Raw genomic sequence first — 22,776 nt, 5'->3', positions numbered from 1 at the left:
ACACCGTCCGAGGAGTTCGAGCGCAGCGCTAAGCCTTGCTATCACCGTCAATGCTTCGCCCTTATAGGGTGAAACTGACAAATATTTTCATCGTCGACTGAACGAAGTTACGACGCCACGAAACCTTTGCGCACGAAAAATGAGAGAGAAATAGGACACGGTCAGTTCATAATGCAGTTTACTTACACGTACGGAGACAAGCTGATATAACAGAGGGGAAAAGAAGTAAGATAAGATGCACAATATTACTTATAATACGGACGATGTGAGCGAAATAAATAGTTTTCGAATACACAAATGGTTATAGGAGTGAAAAAAAGAAAGCTCACTGTTACTGGTCAAATACTTATGGCTGCAATGTACGTGACATAGCTCTTACTAAAATTTTGTACCATTCGCCATCTCGCTCATTATACACAGTCCACGGAGCAGTATACACCAAGCAAAAAATTTGTCTTTATACGGTTTGCCGATTATCGCGAGTGCAACGGGGAAGTAGGCTAAGCCACTGTGACCACATCTCTGGATAAAATGAAAAGATAAAAAAAAAGAGTGGCGATAATTACTGTAGTTATCGCAGAGTTTGCGAATGTCGCCTCGCTACGAGTCACTGTGTACAGCGCGTAAATTCCTTAACTGCAGTATACGATTGCAGAATCCAGAAGACCTTAACATTGTCAGGAAACAGGTAAACCTCAAGTCATAGCACACCCTGCCACAACACCGCTACTGCGATTTGTCCCCGCAAGTTTCCAACAAGGCATGTGCAAAACCTCGAGTTTTGCCTCGGCATTTCAGTTTCGTACACGATGAAAGAAGTCTAACACGGCGTCACTCCGTTATCCCCGTTGAACTTAAAACATCAGGCGACACATGACCTCTGCGTCGCTGCGACAAGAAAAGCAACTAAGCGCTTCGCGGTACTTGAAAGACCCCCGATGAACATGCGTGGTCAAGCTATCGCGAGACATGATTCACTTCACTACAAGGCAGGTATGTCTTCGTAAGCTTGCAGTTTTCTCTTTCCCAACTTCAAGGTTAAAGTATTTTGCCATTTATTAACGGTTTTATTGTCGTAAGATTATCTTTAGGCTTAGCGAATAATTTGCCACAATACCCAGCAGAACGACTGCAACAGCAACGTTGTGCTGTCAACCGCGCAGGAGGAACCGTTACATTAGATTTCTCTAGACTACCGCGATCAGCACTCTCCATTGCCGGTTGAAATGTGCCTACGGCACTCCGCTCTTCGATTCACCAGCAATGCAGGCCACCGCACATAGGTAGATGATGGTATCGCCCGCGCTCGTGGCAAGGATGGTAACTAAGCATATTCCACGGCGTGCATATGCACTACGTCGTCAAACTGAAGCGGCTCCACTTTATCAGCAATTAAAACAGCCCGGCGCAAGATTGCGGAACTTCATTGCTGTGTACTGTGAGCAGGGACACATGGTTGGCATGCAGTGTCCGATTCATCATACAGCGCGTACAGACAAAGTGGTCATGGCCACTGATAGCGGGAACAATGAGATGAGCTATCCAGACAAAAAAAAATGGAACAAAAGAAAGGTGGGGGCATTTCGCATTGTACACTCTACGCAGAGGGGTCAGGTAACGTGCTTTACAGTATCACTGAGGTCTTTTCAATCAAAACAGGTCCGCAATGCTTCTGCGTGTACGGAGTGCCGGTACATTGGAAGGGTCATGGCGGTGCTCTTACATCGCAAGCAGCCCTTCCGAGCGTAATGAACGAGAACAAAAGTTAGTTCCGCTACCAAAACACGAATACAGCGACAGAAGGCGCGCAACGAAGAACAGCGTTTTCGGAGGTTCCTCCTGGTTCGTACGGTGTCGCCAGCCCGTTTTGTCGTCACGCTGCTACCACAAAACGCCCGCCGCAGATCCACAACAGCAACCATCGGATCACGTCAGTGGTCCTGCCGCTACAGGACATCTTCTGGAGGTCCAGGACGAAGACAATCAGATCAGGGTGGCAGGAAGAATGTAGCTAAAGAATGTCTGGAGGATGTCCATTACAGGAGCTTGGTAGCTACAATACTGGTGCAGGACATGATATGACAGGGTACAGTGCCACATTGCTGAATGTTCCCAACCGCAAATGATCGTGGCACAACTATACATTACGGTCAGAAGTCAAGGACAGCCGAAACCAGCAACGCAGCGAAGACGCGTACTTTCGATAGCACAAGGTCCGCTGGAGTTCCAGGACAGCAAGCAACTGGACAATAGAGACGACATCTGCGCAATAGGATCAGCGGTCCAATCGGGACGGCGCGGCATCCATTTACGGCACGGCCACGGGCGCCTGGTGCGACCGCTGCGAGAAGGCGAAGTTTACGCCGGAGTCCCAGCACTGTCGCAGCACGTGGTCCTCGGACTGCTTGCGCGCCCAGCAGTGGTGCCACTGCGACAAGTCGCTCGCCAGGTCGGCGTCCTCCGGAGGGGCTCGCGCCTCGATGCCGTTCACGCAACGCCGGCAGGACAGGGATTCGTGGGTCGAGCTGCGAACCTCCTCTGCGTCCAGCCTGCGCCCGGCGAGAGATAGGAGATAACGGCTCACATTGAGCACGCCAGGCATTGCTGGCCTTCCGAAAGCACAATAGCGAAGTCACGCCAGCGTTCCTGGACAAATAGAAAAGGCCCAAGAGCCCACGTGACAGCAAAAACGTAAACGCGCCATAGGGGTGAGAGCTAAACGACGACGGCGGCTGTAACCGTGGGTGGTGTCAGATTCTGACACATCTGTCAGTCGCTCAGGTAAATACCGGTTAGGTATCCCAAAAGCTGCGTGGCAGCCGGTTTTTGTGTTTCCTAAAAGCACGCTCGGCGAAGTTCACGCATCTGCAATGGTATATAGCTCTCAATCGCGGCGATCTGACTATTGGACGGTCTTTCTCCTACAATTCAACTACAAATCAGTAAAAGCATCGTCTGGAGTTCACCCTAATTAAATTGTCGATAGCAACAACTCCAGAGAAACGTTACTCAAGATAACTTGTTTTTGGGCTAGTTGGTCAACACTTGGTGAAGCCATCGCAGCGCCAAATAAAACAGACACAAGAAAGACAAGATCGGACACCACCGGGGCCGACACCACGGACACCACGTAGCCTCCAGTGTGTCCGTTTTATCTGCGCTACGATGGCTTCACCAACGTTTGAGTGTGCTATACGCTTCATTGCGCACTCACCAGACACGAAAACGCGAGACCATGTGCTATACAGCTGAGTTCTCGGCAGGATTACGCTAACAGTCGTGGTCTGGTGAATTACGAATTCCCGCTTGATATATACGCAAGGCCATGGCCACATTATACCTGAAGAGGTCTCTCAGATCGGCGGCGCTGAAGTGTCGTGCCACGTCTTCCTCGGAGTCTACGACGCAGCTAGAAAGCGCCTTCTTATGCGTCTGCCGCTGCAGGATCTTTTCCTCGATGCTGCCAGAGCATACGAGCCGGTAGACGAAGCACGGCTTGCGCTGGCCGTCACGCCACACTCGGGCCATCGCCTGCGCGTCGTTGGCCGGGTTCCAGTCAGGGTCGAACATCACCAACCTGCGGCGGCGACGACACCACGGTGAGCAGGTGACAATCTCTTTGAAGGAAAGCGCTGTACGCGCCATCACAGTGAGTCGGCACGTGTGTGTGTGTATAGATATATTGGTAGATAGATAACTGATAAGGAAGAGCCACAGAGGTCAACCAGGGTGAGCCCAGTTGGCTATATACACTGGGGAAGGGAACCGAAATAGAGCGTGTCGTCTTTCTTTGTACTCACGCGCTCCTGTCAGGTGGACGAGAACCTTCACTTTTAGTGAAAGTTTCTCTACCTGGCGGATTTCCGCAGCACCGATCGACTTATTCAATGTCCCTGCGCCTGGATCTGTCGAGGAATTTCTCGCTTTATCATCAGCTACAGCTTCCTGGTTCGCCGTTCGCGTAGTCGAACAGAAGCACGCCCCGTTGGCCGCGCCCCTCAAGTTAATTCTCAACAGCACAGGACATGTACGCGACGTGCGTCGCAACTTGTGGTTTCAGCAGACACCAAAGAACTGAAATCAGTTTGTGATATCTGTAACCCTTGCGTTTAAGATAGCCCTCAAGTACCGATAGGTATTTCCCTTTCATATTGTTCGCCACTATACGTGAGAGTTGACCGGCCATCCACTCACCGACCACCCTATGTATTGATTGGTTGAATTGGGTTAATTCCAAAGCCACATAGGTGCTATGGGAGGCGCCGTAGTGGAGGGCTCTGGAACAATTTTGACCACCTGGTTCTCGTTATAACCTGCACCTGAATCTGAGTACACGAGCGTTTCTTGCAATCTGCACCGTCGGAATGCAGCTAAGAGGTCAAAGAATCGAACCCGCGACCTCGAACTCTGCACTGCAGAAAGCCATTCACTGCTAAACGTCGGTGGGTGTATCATGCGATGCGCAGCCTGAAGTATACAACAGTGGTACACCAAGCAAACCGACGGCAACCTGAGTGCCACCTGGGGTTAGAATTATGTTCTACATCCTCCACTATGGCCATGAGAGGCGCTGGCTAACACTCCAATGCAGGGTCACATCCATTGTAGTCAGATCTTGTACACATCCGCAAATACCCTATTGGACGGCAGGATAGCAGCCGCCGTAGCAGAATTGGTATAGCATCGCGAGCGCAATGCGGATGATATGTGGGTTCCGCTACGGCTACAAGTTGTTTCTTCGTCCAAGTTTAGTTTCCTTATCATTTTTACATTTCACTTAAGACCACAGTTAATTTCCCGTATGCTTTCCGTGGCTTCATTTGCAGTTCACTTCGTGCGGTTGTGTCTAACAAAAGAAAACAAAATAATGATAATAATCGAGCCCCCTCGGTTCCCGTTCTTTGTCTTAACGAGGGCGATGACGGCGACGGCCGCCACCGGTGTACGCGCGATTCCGTCAGCCTCGCCGCACCGCGGGTCGCGCGCTTGTGTCGTCACTCCCTCTTGAAAAGAACGTCGTCGTGCGTCCGCTTTTGTCTCTTTCCTCACGCGCCACTCACACACTCCCGCGTGTGCGTTTCGTCCCGCTGTGCGCTCTCCGTCGCGCGACACGCGCATCGGGGGAGCCTCCGTTCCTTCCCTTGCAGTGAAGAAGCGCGCGCGCATCGTAAGGAGCGTGTAACGGGCCACGCTGACACGGCCGGCGCACGCGCACGTAACCGCGCCGCCGGGGGTCGGAAGAGGAGAAAGCAGCTCTTCCAAGGGCGAGGTGAAAAAGAAGAAGAAGAAAACGTTGCGCCACGGGGAGACGATGGAAGGAAGGAAGAACAAGGTGCCTGCGGGTGAAGAGGCGTATGCAAACAGTGAGGCCACGTGGGGCTGGCGCGTATATACAAATAGAGCTCACGCTCATTTACGCCCGTGAGCTAGCTGAAGTATTCAAAGCGCAGGTACCGTGCGATAAAGGAATAAAATGAATATCTCGTCTTGCAGTACCGCAGCGCAATCATAAAATTTCAGGCACCCACCGTGCTCCGACGAAATTCCGCGTTCCTGGGGCCGTATTCTGAAACTATCCACTTCGGCGACAGTATCGCCTTGGCGACAATATCGCCGTCAGGCGCGTGCTGATTGGCTGGTTGAGCAAAATTACATGACGTCGTGCTCAACCAGCCAATCAGCTCATCAAATTTTGCTAAATCAGTCAATCAGCGCACGCCGTTGGTCAAGGCGATAGTATCGCCGAACTAGATCGTTTCAGCGTACGGCCCCTGCTGAACGCGAAGTTCGCGTGCTTTAGCTCGCTGGTGTACGCCGCACAAGTTCGTGGAGGCTACGAACGTATGAGAAGCCAATTGTGGCCTATTTCTGGCGCAGCGTATCCAATTAAACGTGCTGGACGAGGAGGCCTGAGCGTATACCAAGGAGGCCCGGATTGGGCCCTTAGTTCTTACGGACATAATTTTTTATTTCCTCCTCCTACAACTCGCGTCAGCAAACGGGGAACGTTTACGCTAACATGTAGATAAGCTGCACCGGAGGTATCAATAGTGCCGCATACAATACAGTGCTGTGCCTCGTAATCAGTTGGTGGTTTTGGCACGTAAAACAAAAGAACCTAACAATACAATGCTCCAGACTGTCGGTAGATCACTTCCGTATATCTTTCAACCAGCAGACAAAGAAACGAAGCAGGAAAGATAGAGGTTAACCAGGGCATTGCTAGGTTGGCAACCGTACACGAGAAATAGTAAACAATACAAGAAAAAAGGAAATAAAAGAAAAATATTTAACAGGCAGTCAGAGGGAACACACTCGCAGAGGAATGTTCATGAACACTCACAAGCGTTGGTACAGTCCAGTAGCTTTCAAGAAGCGCGAGAGCTTTTGTGCCCTTATGCGCGCAAAAGTACTTCAAGCCATGGAGGTCCAAGGATTTTTTTTTTCTCCTCTGAGTATAACCTTTAAGAAGCGCAAGAGGTTCTGTGGCCTTGTGCAAACAAAAGTGTTTCAAGCCATGAGGGTCCCTCAATTTTTGTCCTATGAGTATAACCTTTAAGAAGCGCAAGAGCTTTTGTGGCCTTGTGCATGCAAAAGTGCTTCAAGCTATGGAGGTCTCTTAATTTTTGTCCTCTGAGTATAACCTTTAGGAAGCGCAAGAGCTTTTGTGGCCTTGTGCTCGCAAAAGTGCTTCAAGCCATGGAGGTCTCTTAATTTTTGTCCTCTGAGTATAACCTTTAAGAAGCGCAAGAGCTTTTGTGGTCTTGTGCACAGAAAAGTGTTTCAAGCGATGGGGGTTCCTAAATCTTTCTCCTCTGAGTAACTTTCAAGAAGCGCAAGAGTTTTTGTGGCCTTGTGCATACAAAAGTGCTTCAAGTCATGGAGGTCCCTAAATTTTTCGCCTCTGAGTATAACCTTCAAGAAGCGCAAGAGCTTTTGTAGCCTTGTGCACAGAAAAGTGTTTCAAACCCATGGGGGATTCCTAAAATTTTCTCCTCTGAGTAACTTTCAAGAAGCGGAAGAGCTTTTGTGGCCTTGTGCACACAAAAGTGCTTCGAGCCATGGAGGTCCCTAAATATTTTGCCTCTGAGTATAACCTATAAGAAGCGCGAGAGCTTTTGTGGCCTTGTGCACGCAAAAGTGCTTCAAGCCATGGAGGTCTAAAGATTTTTGTCCCCTGAGTATAACCTTTAAGAAGCGCAAGAGCTTTTGTGGTCTTGTGCACAGAAAAGTGTTTCAAGCCATGGGGGTTCCTAAATCTTTCTCCTCTGAGTAACTTTCAAGAAGCGCAAGAGTTTTTGTGGCCTTGTGCATACAAAAGTGCTTCAAGTCATGGAGGTCCCTAAATTTTTCGCCTCTGAGTATAACCTTTAAGAAGCGCAAGAGCTTTTGTAGCCTTGTGCACAGAAAAGTGTTTCAAGCCCATGGGGGATTCCTTAATTTTTCTCCTCTGAGTAACTTTCAAGAAGCGGAAGAGCTTCTGTGGCCTTGTGCACACAAAAGTGCTTCAAGCCATGGAGGTTCCTAAATTTTTCGCCTCTGAGTATAACCTTTAAGAAGCGCAAGAGCTTTTGTGGCCTTGTGCACGCAAAAGTGCTTCAAGCCATGGAGGTCTCTTAATTTTTGTCCCCTGAGTATAACCTTTAAGAAGCGCAAGAGCTTTTGTGGTCTTGTGCACAGAAAAGTGTTTCAAGCGATGGGGGTTCCTAAATCTTTCTCCTCTGAGTAACTTTCAAGAAGCGCAAGAGTTTTTGTGGCCTTGTGCATACAAAAGTGCTTCAAGTCATGGAGGTCCCTAAATTTTTCGCCTCTGAGTATAACCTTCAAGAAGCGCAAGAGCTTTTGTAGCCTTGTGCACAGAAAAGTGTTTCAAGCCCATGGGGGATTCCTAAAATTTTCTCCTCTGAGTAACTTTCAAGAAGCGGAAGAGCTTTTGTGGCCTTGTGCACACAAAAGTGCTTCGAGCCATGGAGGTCCCTAAATATTTTGCCTCTGAGTATAACCTATAAGAAGCGCGAGAGCTTTTGTGGCCTTGTGCACGCAAAAGTGCTTCAAGCCATGGAGGTCTAAAGATTTTTGTCCCCTGAGTATAACCTTTAAGAAGCGCAAGAGCTTTTGTGGTCTTGTGCACAGAAAAGTGTTTCAAGCCATGGGGGTTCCTAAATATTTCTCCTCTGAGTAACTTTCAAGAAGCGCAAGAGTTTTTGTGGCCTTGTGCATACAAAAGTGCTTCAAGTCATGGAGGTCCCTAAATTTTTCGCCTCTGAGTATAACCTTTAAGAAGCGCAAGAGCTTTTGTAGCCTTGTGCACAGAAAAGTGTTTCAAGCCCATGGGGGATTCCTTAATTTTTCTCCTCTGAGTAACTTTCAAGAAGCGGAAGAGCTTTTGTGGCCTTGTGCACACAAAAGTGCTTCAAGCCATGGAGGTTCCTAAATTTTTCGCCTCTGAGTATAACCTTTAAGAAGCGCAAGAGCTTTTGTGGCCTTGTGCACGCAAAAGTGCTTCAAGCCATAGAGGTCCCTGAAATTTTAACCTCTGAGTATAACCTTTAAGAAGCGCAAGAGCTTTTGTGGCCTAGTGCATGCAAAAGTGCTTCAAGCCATGGAGGTCTCTTAATTTTTGTCCTCTGAGTATAACCTTTAAGAAGCGTAATAGCTTTTGTAGCCTTGTGCACGCAAAAGTGCTTCAAGCCATGTAGGTCCCAGAATTTTTGTCCTCTAGGAGCTGTCTATCAAAGCCCAAGCTGCTGAGACTACTGCTGTTCCTGAACATATACATAGACAATAGCTGAGATCAGCTCACAGAGCACATCGCCGAGCGTCGAACCATGTGGCACAGAAGGTGCTCTATCGTCTCGTCACACTCGCAAAAAAAAAAAAAAAAAAAAAAAAAAAACCTTCATGCGGCGCTGTTGGCCATTCCGATAAGGAATGAAAAAGCATTCGTAAATGCGACGTCTAACCATATGCGACACAATAAAATTGTTTCGCGAAGGGAGACACCGGGGGTGCTATTCTGAACATCGGCAAATTCCACCATATTGTTGAAATCGCCATCTTGTCTGCTGTGATTGGCCCAGAAGGCTGCTACGGCCTCTCTGATTGGCTCTTAAAATGCCGCCATTACTGAATATGACAATTGGGCAGAATGTCAGGAATAGTACGCCGAATGGCAGGCGAAGTCGCAAGGGTCGATTGAATGCAAGCGGCAGTTCGTGAAACACGACGAATTCACTGTTGAGGATGTGATGTGGTGAGCAAGCGCATGATTGAAGTTACCGCGCAGCATAGTTGATGAGCCAAGCGCGCGGCTTCCTCTGTGCTGTCGCTGCCGACAATTCCGCAGTGGTTCGGCAGCCACTAAAGCAAAATGTCGCGTCGGTTCTCGAGCACTTCGTCGTGAGCGTGCCTTATGTCATACACCATATCTGATCGTGGGAACCAGCGGTCGGGACGTCTATAGTCGCTTCAACGAGACGCCTCGCTGGACGTTGCGCCGCGCGAAAGCGCAACACTCGAAAGGTGATCGACCTATAACACAGCTCCAGTCCTCCGTATTCCAGATTCCAGATCAGGATTACGGACTACAAAAGAGCGAAAATGGGTCTGAGCGTACACGGCGTGCATTACCAAGTCATGATCGGCAGCTTACCGCTACAACAAGAAAATAAATTAAAATAATGAATAAATACTGAGGTTTTACGTGCCAGAACCACAATCTGATAGTGAGGCACGCCGTACTAGGGGACTCCGAATTAATTCTGACCACCTGGAGTTATATAACGTGCACGAAAATCTAAGTGCACCAGGGTTTTTTTTTTTTTTTTTTTCCCGGCTTTATCGAAATGCAGGTCGCCGCGACCGGGATCGAACTCGCGACCTCTAGCTCTGCAGCGCAATGCCATAGCCACTAGGCTAGCCAATCATTGCACTCTTCCGATACTAACATATATGGGTCAGAAACTTGACTTTAACAGAGAAGCTATGCACAGAGCGGCGAGCAATGCAACGAAAAATGGCAGGCGTAACTTTAAGAGACAGGAAGACAGCGACGTGAATTAGAGAGCATATCGCCGATATTCTAGTCAAGAATAAGAGGAGCAAATGGAGTAGTGTGCAGCAGAGAGGTAACTGCCGAAAGCGATTGGTATTGTTCTCTTCGTTTTGCGCCCGTTCCAAATTTTAAAGTCACTTAAGTTCACTTAAGTATCATCAAAGTAATTACTTTCGAATGCGAAGCCCAGTACTTAAGTAACAATAATTTAATCTGAAGCCCCGAGGGTTTTTTTAAACTGCAACGATGAGCGCCCGGCCGCCTGTTTGTCAGGCTATTTTGTATACGTATGCCAATTGCGCGTATACGCAACCGCGCTTGAAAAGACATAGGGGCGGAGGCCGTGCGTGATTGGTCAATGATAGAGTATGCTCTGGTATGCTCTAGTTAGTGTTAAGGCTAGTTTACGCCGCGCTCAAGCTCTCCGGGATACTGTCGACTTTGCTTGGAAAAATTATAGTAACCGTCATTTGGTGGTGGCTGTACCCGCACCGTGCCCGTTAAATGCAATTTTGAGTTCCATATAGGTCGTAATTCGCTATATCCAGTTTCGTTATAAGCAGTTCCTCTCTCTTCTCTCTCTCTCTCTCTCTTTATGTTCGCGTATTTCATGCCGCTGCCAGAATTCAGACTGCGCGCTGCGCTTCATGGATGGATGGATGGATGAGGCTGAACCCTTTAAATCGGGAGGTGGCACACGCCACCTAGCCGTGACTAATAACAGATTTTGGTACTTTGTGGAGGGTGAAAATTTCACCCTCTGCCATGAATTTTAGCCACAAATCAGATAACATCCTGTTTGGTATTTCACCCGCTAAAGCTATTTTGCCTCACTTGTCCCTAACCCCAATGCTTTGAAAAGTCAGTGATCGTAGCTAAAACCCGATATCGTCGGTATAACGGCGCAGCTAGCGCTGAAAATGATAACTTTGCGCGCTGTCAACGGCATTTCTCGGTCGAAACTCTAGGTTCATTTGAAGTGGTACGTAGTTAGACGTTCTCGCTTTTTGTCAACAATGGCCGTATCGCCGTCATATTACGGCTGCGCATTATCTCTATCTGTGCTGAAAAAGCTAAGGAAGGTTAGTTGGTTACGAGTATTAGGCATGTATTTCGCTGTATCCCGCTTAAATTCGCGCCGTAGAACCTCGTTTCATAATACCTCCATATGTGCATGCGAATACTGAAATAGTTCTGGTTGCCTGAGTCAATGCTAGAGAAAGAAATAACTTGGGGAATCATTCCGTGTCGGCCCTTACAAAGCTAATCACCGCCTGATAAGTGGCACTGTACGTTCATTTTCTTTTTGTTCAAGGATGGTCTCTGCCTTGTTACAGTTTTGAAAGTGGCAGCCATTCCTCTGATGCTTGTGCACAGCTGACTCAGCAAGGGTTGCTGCAAGGCAGTAGTTACACGTGTTCACCTTTAACGCTTGAATTTGAGCAGCCAACGGCTGAGCAGCCGACGATGGTTTTGCTAGGCACCTGCAACCGGGTAATTTTCGAGTGGGTCAAAGCCGGACTGCAAGCGCAAGTGGCTCAGTCAGCTAAGGCGTTTGCGTTGCTGAGTACGAGCTCGCGCGATCGAATCGCGGCCGCGGGGACCGCATTTCGATGGAGGCGAAATTCGAAAACGCCCGTGTGCTTGCGTGTGCATGCGTTAAAGAACCCCAGGTGATCAAAATTAATCCGGAGCCCTCCACTACGGCGTGCCTCATAATCAGAACTGGTTTTGGCACGTAAAACCCCAGAAAGAAGAACGGACTGCAAGCGTATCAATGAAATTCAACGGCGAAGCGGTGGCGGCGGCTGCGCTGACTCGAACCGGAAGCAGCTAGCAGACGGCCCATCCCACAATTCCTCGCTATTTTACGGGTCACCTATTTCACCTCTGCCATGATTTCAGCCACCAATCAGATAACATCCGTTTGGTTATTTCTACCCGCTTAAAGTCTATTTTGCCTTCACTGTCCCTAAACCCCAATGCTTTGAAAAAGTCAGCACCGTTGCTTTGCACTGTAGGGTTAAGCCCTTTACAGAAAAGTATGAGGTGTTCAGCCGTTTCCTCTTCCTCTCCACACGCACCGCACAACGTGTCTATACCTTGGTACTTGGCTCGGTACATCTTAGTCCGCAATACTCCCGTCCTGGCTTCAAACAACAAAGAGCTTCCCCTAGAACTATCATAGATATTTTCTTTAGCAATTTCTTGCTTGAATGTTCTGTATGTTCCCAGTGCTAATTTCGTCTGCATCCCTGTTTTCCATGGACCCCTCTCTGCTTTCTTAACCGCTGTTTCCTGGTTTGCACCCCTCCTGCAGTCCAAATATTTGATTAACAATTTTCTGTTCAGCTTCCTCCATTTTGTGTCAACATTCCTCATGTACAAATAACTGAAAACTATCCTTGCCCACCGCTTTTCTGCCATTTCTCTCAATCGCTCTTCGAATTCTATCTTGCTGCTAGCTTCCCTACGCTCAAATGATGTCCATCCCATGTCACCCTGTACCCCCTGATTTGGTGTATTTCCGTGTGCTCCCAAAGTAAGCCTACCTACCCCCCGCTGCTTAACTTCCAACCTTGCTCGAACATCTGATCTCATGCACCGGACCGCATTACCGAAAGTCAAACTAGGGACCATCACCCCTTTCCAAATCCCTCTCACCACTTCGTACCTATTGTAATTCCACAGCGCCCTATTTTTCATCACAGCTGCACTCCTGCTACCTTTAGCCGTTACATATTTTTCACGTTCCGTTAGGTACTCAGTCCCATTGTTTATCCACACTCCACGATATTTGTACTTATCCACTACCTCCAGCGTAATCTCCTGTATCCTATGCTTGCTGCCCTGATTATCATTAAAAATCATGACTGCCGATTTTTCTTTACTAAACTTCAAACCTAAGCTATCTCCCTCTTTACCACAGATGTCCATTAATCTCTGCAAGTCTTCCTTGCTGTCAGCCATAAGTACAATGTCATCCGCGTACGTCAGTCCTAGTAATAACTGTTTAATCCATTTTCCTTGCTTGAAAAAGGAAAGGTTGAAGCCAAGTCCGCTCCTCTCGGATTTTCCCATTAAACCTTGTAAATACAGCATGAACAACAATGTTGACAGAGGGAACCCCTGCCTAAGCCCCTGCTGCATAGATACCTTGTTTTCCCATTTACTTACTCCATCTTCCACATCTAGAGTGCCCAGTATGTCCTACAAATCCTTTTGGATTACACTGTCAGAGGCTCCCTTGATATCCAGAAATGCGAGCCATAGGGACCTGTGTTCCTTTTCTGCTATTACAATACACTGCGTCAATGAGAACAGATTATCCTCTAGCCTTTTGTTTCCGGAACCCATTTTGTAGTTCCCCCAGCACCTCCTCGCCCTCCACCCATGCCTGCAGCCTGTCCTTCATAATCTGCATCACCACCCTGTAAACCACTAACGTCACTATTGTCACTATTATGGGACGGTAGTTGTTTATGTCGGCTTTGTCCCCCTTTCCCTTATATATCATGCTCATCCTGCTCAGTCTCCACCCGTCGGGGGCTTTATCTTCCATTATCATTTTGCTCACTGCCTCTCTTAATGCTTTCTAAGATTTTGGGCCCAATGTCTTTATTAACCTAATTGGCAAAGCAGTGGCGCCGCCCATCGGCGGTTTTCGCTATCAAGATGCTGCCGCCATAGCCTCCGAGATATGGCCGGGAGTGCCGATTTCGGAGGCCATGCTGCCGGACGAAGATATACACTATGACGACGCGACGATGATGTCCACGACAAGATCAATGGATGCCAGGGAAGACAATCTTGTCGAGGCATGATGACGGCCAACAATCGGGCTCGAACGGCAAAAGTGTATTTTGGCATCCGCGTCCGCGCGGTTTAAAAGAAAGTGCCGCTTATAATGAACACGATGTGCATTCTGAAGGTCAGATCTGGCGCATGTGCATCAAACTTAGGTTGGCTTTCGACATATCCAGTTTTGTTTTAAGCCCTCCCTCCCAAAGTGTCGTCTTTCTGTCGGTCTTTATTGGAAATAAATTGTTTTAACAGCGGAGCTGTTTAAGCCGGCCGTTATTCCGTCCACAAAAAATGTGGGCCGTTCTTCTTTCTGGTGTTTACGTGCCAAACTAGTTCTGATTACGAGGCACGCCGTAGTGGAGGGCTCCGGATTAATTTTGACCACCTGGGGTTTTTTAACGTGCACTAAAACGCAAGCACACGGGCGTTTTTGCATTTCGCCTCCATCGAGATGAGGTCGCCGAGGCCGGGATTCGATCCCGCGCCCATCCTGGCGGTAGTACAGAAAGGGTCCTAGTGCAATGGCACATACCCCTGTGAACTAGCGAAGCTGATCCTGGCTATGTCTAGCTAAGCATGGTTGGGACTACTTAAGCTTAGTCATCGATAGCCAATCAATAGTTAATCGATCAGTACTCAATAAATTCCTGAAAATGTTGGGGATGATTCTGTAGTGCTTAGCCTAGCCCAAAAGCCAGGACTAGCTAGGTGCCCATTAGCTCTCCTGTCTCTTTAGCATTACGCCTCCAGTGCAAGCTACGCTAGTTTTTTATATCAGTGAATCGAGGCAAGGCTTATTTATATTAGAATATTGATTTCTGTAATATTTTCAATACGTACCATATGACTTCAAAATCGTGTGGCTTTAGTGTACGATAGAGTTTGCAATATTTAACCACTATAAGAACTAGATGGTCGAGACAAACAGAACTGCACACTTGGGCTTACAGTGACAGTGCAGTGGATTGCAGAAAAAAAAACACGAATAAAATAATATAATAACAATTGCCATTAAGGACTTGCTCCAACTTCTAGGATTAAGAAGAGACCACCGAAATGTGAAACAGCGTGCGCTACAAGTCTGCTTAAACTCCTGGCCAGTCCATTCCTGACTGACTAATTTACTGCTGCTCTGAAGCTACATCTGCACTTTGAAAGGTTCCAAAAATGGTGGGCTCCAAACCACCTGAGCTTATTTACCTTGCACAGCAGCAGCACAGCAGGGAATCAAACCCTTCACTAGATGTTGAGCAGCAGAAGGCTGTAGCTGCAAAGCTGACATGCCAAGTCAGCAAAAAAAGCCTCCTGACATTTGGAGACCCAGCAACACTCACCTGTTCGCTCCAATAAGATTGAGTCCACAGCCTCCCGCCTTACTGCTGAGCATGAAGGCAAACTCCGGGCTGGATGGCGTGTTGAAGGCTGCCACAATCTTTGCCCTCTTCTTGATGGTCATGCTCCCATCTAGACGGAAAAACCCATAGCCACGCTCGCGGCACAGTTTTTCGAATACGTCCAGCGTTTGGGTATAGTTTGAGATGAGCACCACTTTGTCATTGGTCGTGCTTCGGATCACGGCCAGCAGACAGTCAAGCAGGCGCAATTTGCCCGAGAGCTCGGGTTGCACCGAAGGTCCACGAAATATCTTCTCACTCTCCGGGAAGCACTCGCGCACAAGTGATGGGTGGTTGCAGAGCTTTTTAAGCAGTGTTATGCTGGCCAGTGGAGTGGTGCCCTTCATGCAGGCTAGCTGTTCATACCTGCACAACAGTGAGCGTCAAAAACTACATGTAAAATCTCAAGCAAGAAACGGGCTCTAGATATTGTAAAAGGGCACAGAGTGATGTGAAGTAATGATAAGACAGGAAAGAGTGTCCATTGTTTGGGTGTCATTACTTCACATTTACTTGTCACACTTGTTATTACTTCACATTATTTTGTGTCCTCTTACACCATAACAACTATAAACCAACTAGCCCAGCAACAAGTAGGAGCCTTCAGATCTTTCAAAGTCCCATGTGGAGGATTGCAAGCAGCGGCATACGAGTTGAAAAAGCATTGGCCATTTGCCCTGACAGCACCTCCGCATGTTTTCCCCCAGGCAGTATATAACTAGGGTTCTTCGTTTTCAGGAGTTTTGTTGTGCAGTGGTGCAAAGTTCGAGGGGTGGGGGGTTGAAGCACTTTTGTGCTTCAATGCATAAAACGACGTTTTTGTTAATAAATTTCGGGCATTAATATCTTGAAACTGGTGTCATCCTGGGAATTCTTTCCAAGTGGATCCGCCTTGCGAACTCCATGGCTAGAATTGTTAATTGCAATGTGGGCCATAAGGTAATTAGCTAAAACTTAATTAGTGTGTTTTGTTAATTAGTCGATTACGCATTTCAATTTATTGTGCTAGTAATGTCCGCCTCTTCGAGTAGACCAGCTCGTGAACTAGAATTGTGCTATCTGCCACTGGCAACCTTTAAAAATTTTTGAAAGTGTTCGCTGAAACACCCTGTATGCTCTTGCAACAAAAATAATGGAATACCAACTAGACGAATGAGCCATCCTTCTTTGAAGGTAACATAGTTGGGTAAACATCCTCTCAACGTCGGCACTGCGTTAATTCGTTCTGCAGCACACTACCACCGTTTACAGGTAAGCAACATACAGGAAATGCGGTGCCATGCGTCACTATCATACTCATGTAAACCCACATAATAAAAACAAAATGAGCTTTAATGTACTCAAGGCCAGCAGGCACTGAATATATTATGTTTATACACGGCAATTTTCACATCAGTGCTAGGCGAAAATGAGGCATAATAGCGCATTCACGTATTAATACTATAACAATACAATATATGTTGACCATTTGCACACAAAAGGTGTGCAGCTCTTGTTTGTCACCCACTAAACAAACAGGCAGGAGTGTGCACTCTGTTAACTTAAGATGTGTGAAGTGTAGTGGCTAAATTATACAATTAATTAAAAGGGAAGAGTGACACCAAACAGTGCAATTTTTCCCATCACCTGCATGCACCAATAGTAGCTATTCAAAGCATCAAAAATTTGTGAATGTATTAGCTAACATTGTATGTTAAAGAGTAACGGATTATTACTCTTCAAACTAAGATATTTTTGCATTGGCTCATAACCGATGTCAATTTCATGCACTTTTTGACTGTCAATTTTTGCATCATAATCACTTCTCTCAATGCACATCCTGCACTCCTGTTGGCATCTCAAGTAAACAAGTAGTGCTAGATTTTGATTAGTCATGCGGTCCTACAGTTCTCTAACTTTTCTGAGAGATAACACTTAACCTTGTTTGTACTCTTGTTTAAGTGCAATCTTCAGGTCTGAACAAGTTTTAATACCTGCATTAGCAGTGACTGTGCTGCCATTCTACCACTGTATGCCCTGCAGCGGCATCTAACAGAAATCAGTAGTTCAATACATGGGCAAGTGATGTAAGGTGCTTGTATGTTCACTTGAACTAAGGAACTAACAACAACGCTTTGCATGCCTGCTAAGTAGGTAACAAAGTGTACGTAGGTAGTAAGCAAATAGGAAAAAGAACAAACGCATCAGAACACAATGGTGGCATTCATACCATGTGCGCTGCATTGACGTCATGGCACAGCAGACAATATACTCCGTCTTGACAGGCAGGTAACGTGACAGGATGGCATTAGTCCGGCGGATCAGGCACCGATTCACAATTCCTATGAGCTCATCCAGTCTTTCCTGACCACGCGCACGGTCAGCATCTGTTGAACAAGAGTCCCTGCTTTTCAAAATCGGCAGTTCAAATTTCTTCTTGAACTCCTGCGCTGTACCCAGGATGCCTTGGTTCACAAAGTGGATGAGGCTGAAGTACTCAAGCAGATCGTTCTGGATGGGTGTCCCCGACAGCAGCACACGCCTCCGTGTCCGCAGCCCATTCAGGGCATGGTACGTCTGGTTCTCGCAGTTCTTGAGCCGGTGACCTTCATCACAAATGACAAGCCCCACCTCACCACTCTGCAGTGCTTGAGCATGCAGACGGAAGGTTTCGTATGACAGGATCAGCACAGGTGTGCAGACACGCCTGCCAACAGCAGTCATGAAGCTGCGGATCTGAAATAAAGCAAAGCAAGAAGCATTGTATGTGGTGTTTTGCAAGCTAGTAGACAAATATACTGCGTTTCACAGATTGCGTCCAGTACACTGGTAGTAGTGTGTGTGAATACCGTATGCACTTTCTTTAGTCTGCATTTCGACATATACAAATAAAAGCAGCTGCTCTATATATGTTTGTGCAATTTTCCAATTTGTGCACGGCAGCAGTGCACAGATACCAAAGAACAACTGAGAGAGGGCCTCCTGCTACTGAATGCAGCAGGAAGCTAGCTAAACATTAAAAAAAAAAAAGAAACATTGACTCTCCTTTGTTTCTGCTACGATGGTCACATCCAAACGTACTAAATGAGATGTTCACACAAAAATGTGCCTCTTTCCCGCATCCCCAACATTAATTATTATGTTAGGAACCACAAGTTCTGCAGACCTCAGAGTCGATTTCGGCCTTGCTGCCGCTTTCGATGGCAACGGAGCGGACCCGATCGGCCAGCCACTTGGACAGCTCGTTGTGCCAGTTCTTTACAAGGCTGCTGGGCGTCACGATGATCGCTTTGGTGATGGTCGGGGTCGCGAACTCGGAACTTTGTCGCAGTAGCGTCCACAGCAGGGTGATGCACTGCAGCGTCTTGCCGAGGCCCATCTCGTCGGCCATGATGCAGCCGTAGCTGCCTTCAATGCGGCAACCCGTCACGCAGTCCCACATGAACTTGACGCCTTCGCGTTGGTGAGGACGCAGCACCTTGGTGAGCACAGGATCGACCACCACATGCACGAGCCGGCTGTTTGCCGTCATCTGTTCGTGGTTCGTCAGTGCAGGAGGTGCGTACAAAACTAGTGCGCCTTCCTCGTCGGGATCGTGGAGGGGGCGCGGTCCAGACGTTCGTTTGAGGCCCAGCGACCGGCTTAGCAGGCCCGGCACGTAGTTTGGAATGGGTACCTTGTACGGCTTGCTGAGCAGCGATCGTATGAACGCTTCGTGCTTGCTGAGGACATGCTCGCCGTTCTCGTTGACGTCGCCATTAGTGTATATTTCCTTCACCCTACGTACCGAGACGCCGTTTTCGTCGTCCTGAACACAACGCCGCTTGGCCAGTTGACTCGGAGCGAAACATCGGCGCATAATGTCTGCGCCGGTCGCAAGCGGCCTGCAGGCTCAAACAGCTTCACGGTTGAGGAACAAACGACAAGATTGATTTTCATAGGATAGCTTGTCAGATGTCTCCATGTGTATTTTACATCAAGAAGCAACACCTGTGGCAACACGTTCGAACATTCGTGTGCTTTCCGAAAAAGGCGGGTAGCAGCTGATCACGACGGTCTCGCCATTCATTTGTATGCGGCAGAACGAGAAACTATGAAAATAATAATGTTTTTTTTTTGCATTATAAGTTCAAATAACTTTCAGCACAAACTGTATTAAATTTTAAAAACTTTTTTATTATTGTCAAAGATTAACTTAGCGAGATTGTACAGAAAATACTTTTGTTCACTTTAGTTCTGAATTTTGGCCACCAGAGGTTCAAAAAAATCAAAGTAGCCTCCGCAGCGAAAGTGACATTTACGGTGCGGTACCTTGCGCGCTTGCCGAGGACCGTTGTGTTTGACAAAAATTGGTGGTCGACAATGCGTTAGGGGCGATAATACCTAACGTGCATCAGATGCTACGTGAGTGTTGGGGACATGGATAACGAAGCCGACGACGCCTTGAGACTGGAACGACGGGCCATCAAGCGCATCATCGATGCCAAGCTCAAGGCGAGGCCAGGTGCGATGGTCACTCGGACCGTAAAGATCTCGATCGCTTTGAAGAACTCGCGGCAATTTTTTACGTTGAATGCCGATCAGTGCAGACATCGGCAACACACTTCTTTTTTTTTTTTTTTTTGCCCTCGCTGTGGTATTTTTGCAAGTACCGCGTCCGCCGTGTAAGCGGCGCAAGCGTGGCTTGCAAAGTGCGACAACGGTTTCTTGCATTCAGCGTCGTCATTCATCACCATTACTCTGTACCGATCGCTTTTTATTCTTGAAAATGGTAAAGCAAACAGTTACTTGTTAAGGCGATATGGTTATACAATGCTTACGTGCACTTTCCTTGTATTGGGAGCTTGAAGGGCACGACTGCATTGCCCTCGCATGAGCGCAAGGTACGATGCAGAAGTGAAAATGGTGCTTTCTTTTTTGACGGTTTACAAGAACTTCGTAGTTATGAGATCACAGTCGCAAGAACCGTTGCTTAGTGGCGATGGTTGGGATTTCGCGGCGCATGTGTTCTACTTGCTTCGGCTGCACGGAATATACGGCTGTTTCCACAGAACAAAACACCCCACTTTCGAATCAATGGACGGAAATGGTTTTGCCGTTGTTATTCCTACGGTCCAACTTGTTGCGTTGTTTACGTTTGCAATACACGAAGGTTGCAGTGTTATTAATGTACCGTTCTTGTTTCTTTTTTATTTTCATGTATCTAACGGTACCTCACCACGATTGATAATTCGCTGTTTTCGCAACTAAAAAGACTAAAGAAAAACCTATTGTGCGTCGAGGACCTTCACATTTTATTTAGCCGTGCATAGTGCTCATAAATACGCATGTCTGAAGCATTGGCGCTAAAATGCCAAAAGCGGCCGCAGCATTTTTCTCGACGCTTCTTGACCTTTGCGCGCTTTCTCTCTCTCGTCTTGGCTTTACGCAGGCCGTACTTTGTGGTTCAAACGCGGTCCAAACAATGGTAGGTACAGCCCACCGATTGTCAGGTGGAGGAATTGCATCCATCATGAGATAGGAGACTAATACACTGATAGGGCAAAGCTTGATGATACTTTATCATTAACCCTCAAAATATATCTTAATATTTCTTTGTGTAATAGATACTCTTGGATGATGGACAGGCAATTAGGGCGTACGGAAACGGACCCTATTTAATATCCCCACTAGCGAGCAACTGTGTCCGACATCCTTACAATGAACAGTATGTGCCCTTTATAAGATGCTCGTACGCTTTCAAGCCAAGCTGTTGATGATGTTGTAAACTGTATGCGAACCGACAGCTGTTTCCGGTTGTGTCTTGTTTTATGTGTGTGGCGGAGTAAGAAAATGCTGTGGATGTTCTGTTCATTGCCAAAGTAGTTGTTACCTAGCGTAGAAGGGGGAGACAACTGGAACTGTTAATAATAAGCACTCCTTAATTGCCATAGGGCACCAAATAATTTTACGAAAGTTCTTATCTGTTTACATTTTGTTTTTGAATGTTAAATAGGTAAAAGTCGGGAAGTGTCTTTCCTAACTTTAGATTTTTTAGTATTCAGGCCGTTATTCTGTGTAACGTATGTTACTTCTGAAAGTTTCTTTACTTTACAGAGAAATGTTCTAAATTGTTCTCTCTTCACTCTCAAAATAATAATTAATCATAAAATGAAGAAGCAGCAAGAAGGTTTAGTGATTTTTTTTTTTTTTTTTGAGAAGTGTGGGTTTGGGACAACCACACTGATAAATCATAACTGCATTTTTATGTGCAAAGTAAAGTTATATGGCTTATATTTAGAATGTTCCTCATTATAGCTTGTTCTGTATTAGCCTTTTAACTTCATTATGATACAGTGGTCCCTTTAATGTACTCTATGCAATTCCTTTACATGCACATTGAAAGTTAGTTGTATTACAGTGAAGTGAAAAGGCTAATAAATAATGTATATATATATATAGCATTGACTGTATGCATCAGTGAGCTTGAAACTATCTGTGAACATTAACAATTTTTTTTATTGAAATGAAAATTATTAGTCACCCATAACAGGGACGGCTACTTCTCTTCACATATAAGCAAAAATAGTGAGAAAAAGTATTGTACATTAAGAAATAAGTCTAGACAGATGTCACTTTTTTTGTCATTTTCACATTTCAAATGTTGCAGTGTGCCACCTATGGTGTATAAGTGTTGAAAGGACAGTCCACATTCCAAGTTACAGGATGGAACATTGTGAAAGCAGTGAACCTTGTTATTTTATGATATTAAGGGCTACAGCTTATAATTCTATTTGTTTAGAAAAGTTTAACTGCAGATAGGTAATTAAGTACTTACCTTAATATGAAATTTATTCCTTTACAGGAATGAACTGTAGACCTTGTTCACTTTTACTGACCATCCTTAATAACTACAGTCAAGCGTCTTTATAACGAAGTACTTGGGGCCTCCGAAATCATTTGTTAAGAAGGTCACACACTGCATAGCCCATAGTAGAAATGGGACAGAATAATTGCTTCCTTATACAGGTCATTTTGTTGTAGAGGCGCTCGACTGTATACATTTCACACCTTTCCTCATGTGCCTGATAATCTGATAATGTGCACAGATTGATACTCCTACCGCATATGTTGTCGCAGAGTGTGATACTTCTTCAATGCAGTTTAAGAAAAGTTATTTTTGTTTCTGTGCAATTGATATTTATCGATTGCAAGCTCTCAAGACCTCACTGAGATTTTTTTAGACTTCTGTGAACATTGTTGTCCAAAGAAACCAGTGCTTGTGAGTAAGTACTGCACTGTTTCTTATTAGTATTTAAACATATACATTGCTTAATAAGTAACAATATGCAGGGTGTCTTTTTTTTTTTTAAGTTCCAAATTTAAAATAAAATCAAGTTACTTTTGTGCTTCAATGTTAAAAGCAGCGTTTTCTTAAAAGCAACTGGAACGCCAATGCATTTTGTTGGACACTTTGGAAATTATCTCCAAACTGGTGCAGTACTGAGAATTCGTTCCAAGTGGATACACCTTGCGAACTCACCGGCTATAATTGTAGATTTAAGT

General features: G+C 46.3%; 2 protein-coding genes across 4 annotated transcripts in view; one reads left to right on the top strand and one right to left on the bottom strand.

Annotated features, from left to right (window-relative positions):
• LOC119433395 (bifunctional arginine demethylase and lysyl-hydroxylase JMJD6-like) overlaps positions 1–22,776 on the top strand; it is a 222,624-nt gene that overhangs the window by 180,191 nt on the left and 19,657 nt on the right. Inside the window, exon 1 of one of the 3 annotated variants that reach the window (XM_049658740.1) lies at positions 19,502–19,735. The exons of 1 other annotated variant lie outside the window; for it this stretch is intronic. In XM_049658740.1, coding sequence (XP_049514697.1) covers positions 19,651–19,735 — 85 coding nt within the window. In that variant the 5' untranslated portion in view covers positions 19,502–19,650. Of the gene's footprint in view, positions 1–19,501; positions 19,736–22,776 lie in introns of those variants that run through there. One more of the 3 variants, XM_037700577.2, reaches the window with a different exon arrangement.
• LOC119433394 (DNA repair and recombination protein RAD54-like) lies at positions 1,356–19,260 on the bottom strand. Its single transcript, XM_037700576.2, has 5 exons — positions 18,398–19,260; positions 17,462–17,967; positions 15,193–15,618; positions 3,341–3,577; positions 1,356–2,549 (listed from the first exon to the last, which is right to left on the bottom strand). The coding sequence occupies exons 1-5, from the start codon at positions 19,088–19,090 to the stop codon at positions 2,309–2,311; spliced, it is 2,103 nt and encodes a 700-aa protein (XP_037556504.1). The 5' UTR covers positions 19,091–19,260; the 3' UTR covers positions 1,356–2,308.

The sequence above is a fragment of the Dermacentor silvarum genome, chromosome 11 (genome assembly GCF_013339745.2).
Source record: "Dermacentor silvarum isolate Dsil-2018 chromosome 11, BIME_Dsil_1.4, whole genome shotgun sequence".
NCBI classification, from domain to species: Eukaryota; Metazoa; Arthropoda; class Arachnida; order Ixodida; family Ixodidae; genus Dermacentor; species Dermacentor silvarum.
This window is presented reverse-complemented; position numbering and strand designations above follow the sequence as displayed.

Coding starts and splice junctions, on each gene's coding strand:
- LOC119433394 (XM_037700576.2), bottom strand. CDS start 19,090: ATGCGCCGATGTTTCGCTCCGAGTCAACTGGCCAAGCGGCGTTGTGTT. Junction 17,968..18,397: donor AGGCCGAAATCGACTCTGAG/GTCTGCAGAACT, acceptor GCTTTATTTCAG/ATCCGCAGCTTCATGACTGC. Junction 15,619..17,461: donor ACGTCAATGCAGCGCACATG/GTATGAATGCCA, acceptor ACTGTTGTGCAG/GTATGAACAGCTAGCCTGCA.